Below are 1,274 nucleotides of genomic sequence, written 5' to 3' on the forward strand. Positions count from 1 at the left end.
CCATCTGGATAGACCCTGAGCTGAAATCACACTCATCTGTGATAAGAAATGTTTGGGCCGTGACCGTGAGACTACGGATCCTGACCTTGGGTTTGACTGGTGAAAGCTTCCAGGTGCTCTATGAATGACAGGACACGTGCCATCAGTTGGTGAACTTTGGCATGTGTCTGGCTTGGGAGACTCGTATAATATAACTATCTCTGAAATCCCAACCCTTCTGTTTCCCTAAGAGGACTGCCTTAATCTGATCCACAATACTTTATTTTTTATTTTTATTTTATTTATTTATTTTCGAGACAGGGTAGCTGGAACTAGCTCTTGTAGACCAGGCTGGCCTCGAACTCACAGAGATCCGCCTGCCTCTGCCTCCTGAGAGCTGGGATTAAAGGCGTGCGCCACCACTGCCCGGTTACTTTTTTTATTTTTGAGACAGGGTCTCTCTGTGTAGCCCTGGCTGTCCTGGAACTTTATGTAGATCAGGCTAGCCTCAAACTCACAGAGATCCTCCTGCACTTGCCTCCCAATACTTTTAGAAGCAAACATGTGAAAGACTTCTCAGTAACATCTCACATGAGCATTTGTGGCCTAATAATAGAATCAGAGGAACCAAGTTAGGATGTGAATTCAGACATGCAGCTCATAGTACAGCTGTGAATCTCTAGGTGGCTGTGCCCTAGGAACGACCAAGTAGGCGACATCAACCCGAAGAGGGCGTGAACCCCAGCAGCTGCTCAATGGGTTTAAACTGCCACTCATCAGCCTCCAGCTCTTCCACCAAGCCAGCCAGTTTTTCCATCCGAGCAACTTGCTGATCATGCTTCACCTGTTTAAGCGTGGACGCCACCTGGTAGCTAAACATCAACTCACAGAGGAACCTCTCAGAGCTGTCTTCTAACATCTCTCCGGCTCCTTTAGGGTAGGTGAATAGAGCTTTCCGCGGCGGGGCAAGGTCTGAAACGCTGAAGCCAGAACCAGTGACAGAGCTCCCACTGACCCCGCCAGCTGACGACGAGGACGAGGAGGCAGCCATTCCCTCCAGCAGAATTCTCTCTTCATGCCGGGCGGTGGTGGCGCATGCCTTTAATCCCAGCACTTGGGAGGCAGAGGCAGGCGGATCTCTGTGAGTTCGAGACCAGCCTGGTCTACAGAGCTAGTTCCAGGACAGGCTCCAAAACCACAGAGAAACCCTGTCTCGAAAAACCAAAAAAAAAAAAAAAAAAAAAAAAAAAAAGCTCTCTTCACTGAGTAGCTTGTGTACTTTGACTGACAGCCCC

At 49.0% G+C, this 1,274-nt stretch overlaps 1 protein-coding gene across 1 annotated transcript; it reads right to left on the bottom strand.

Moving 5' to 3' along the window:
* Positions 1-590: 590 nt before the first annotated feature.
* Positions 591-1,049, bottom strand: LOC130884259 (anaphase-promoting complex subunit 16-like). Its single transcript, XM_057785303.1, has one exon. It carries the CDS (start codon positions 1,028-1,030, stop codon positions 698-700), a length of 333 nt encoding a protein of 110 aa, XP_057641286.1. The 5' UTR covers positions 1,031-1,049; the 3' UTR covers positions 591-697.
* Between the last annotated feature and the right edge of the window lie 225 nt (positions 1,050-1,274).

Source organism: Chionomys nivalis, chromosome 11 (assembly GCF_950005125.1).
Source record: "Chionomys nivalis chromosome 11, mChiNiv1.1, whole genome shotgun sequence".
Lineage (NCBI taxonomy): Eukaryota > Metazoa > Chordata > Mammalia > Rodentia > Cricetidae > Chionomys > Chionomys nivalis.

What these genes read in the sequence shown, in the direction of transcription:
- LOC130884259 (XM_057785303.1), bottom strand. Translation starts at nt 1,030, where the DNA reads ATGGCTGCCTCCTCGTCCTCGTCGTCAGCTGGCGGGGTCAGTGGGAGC.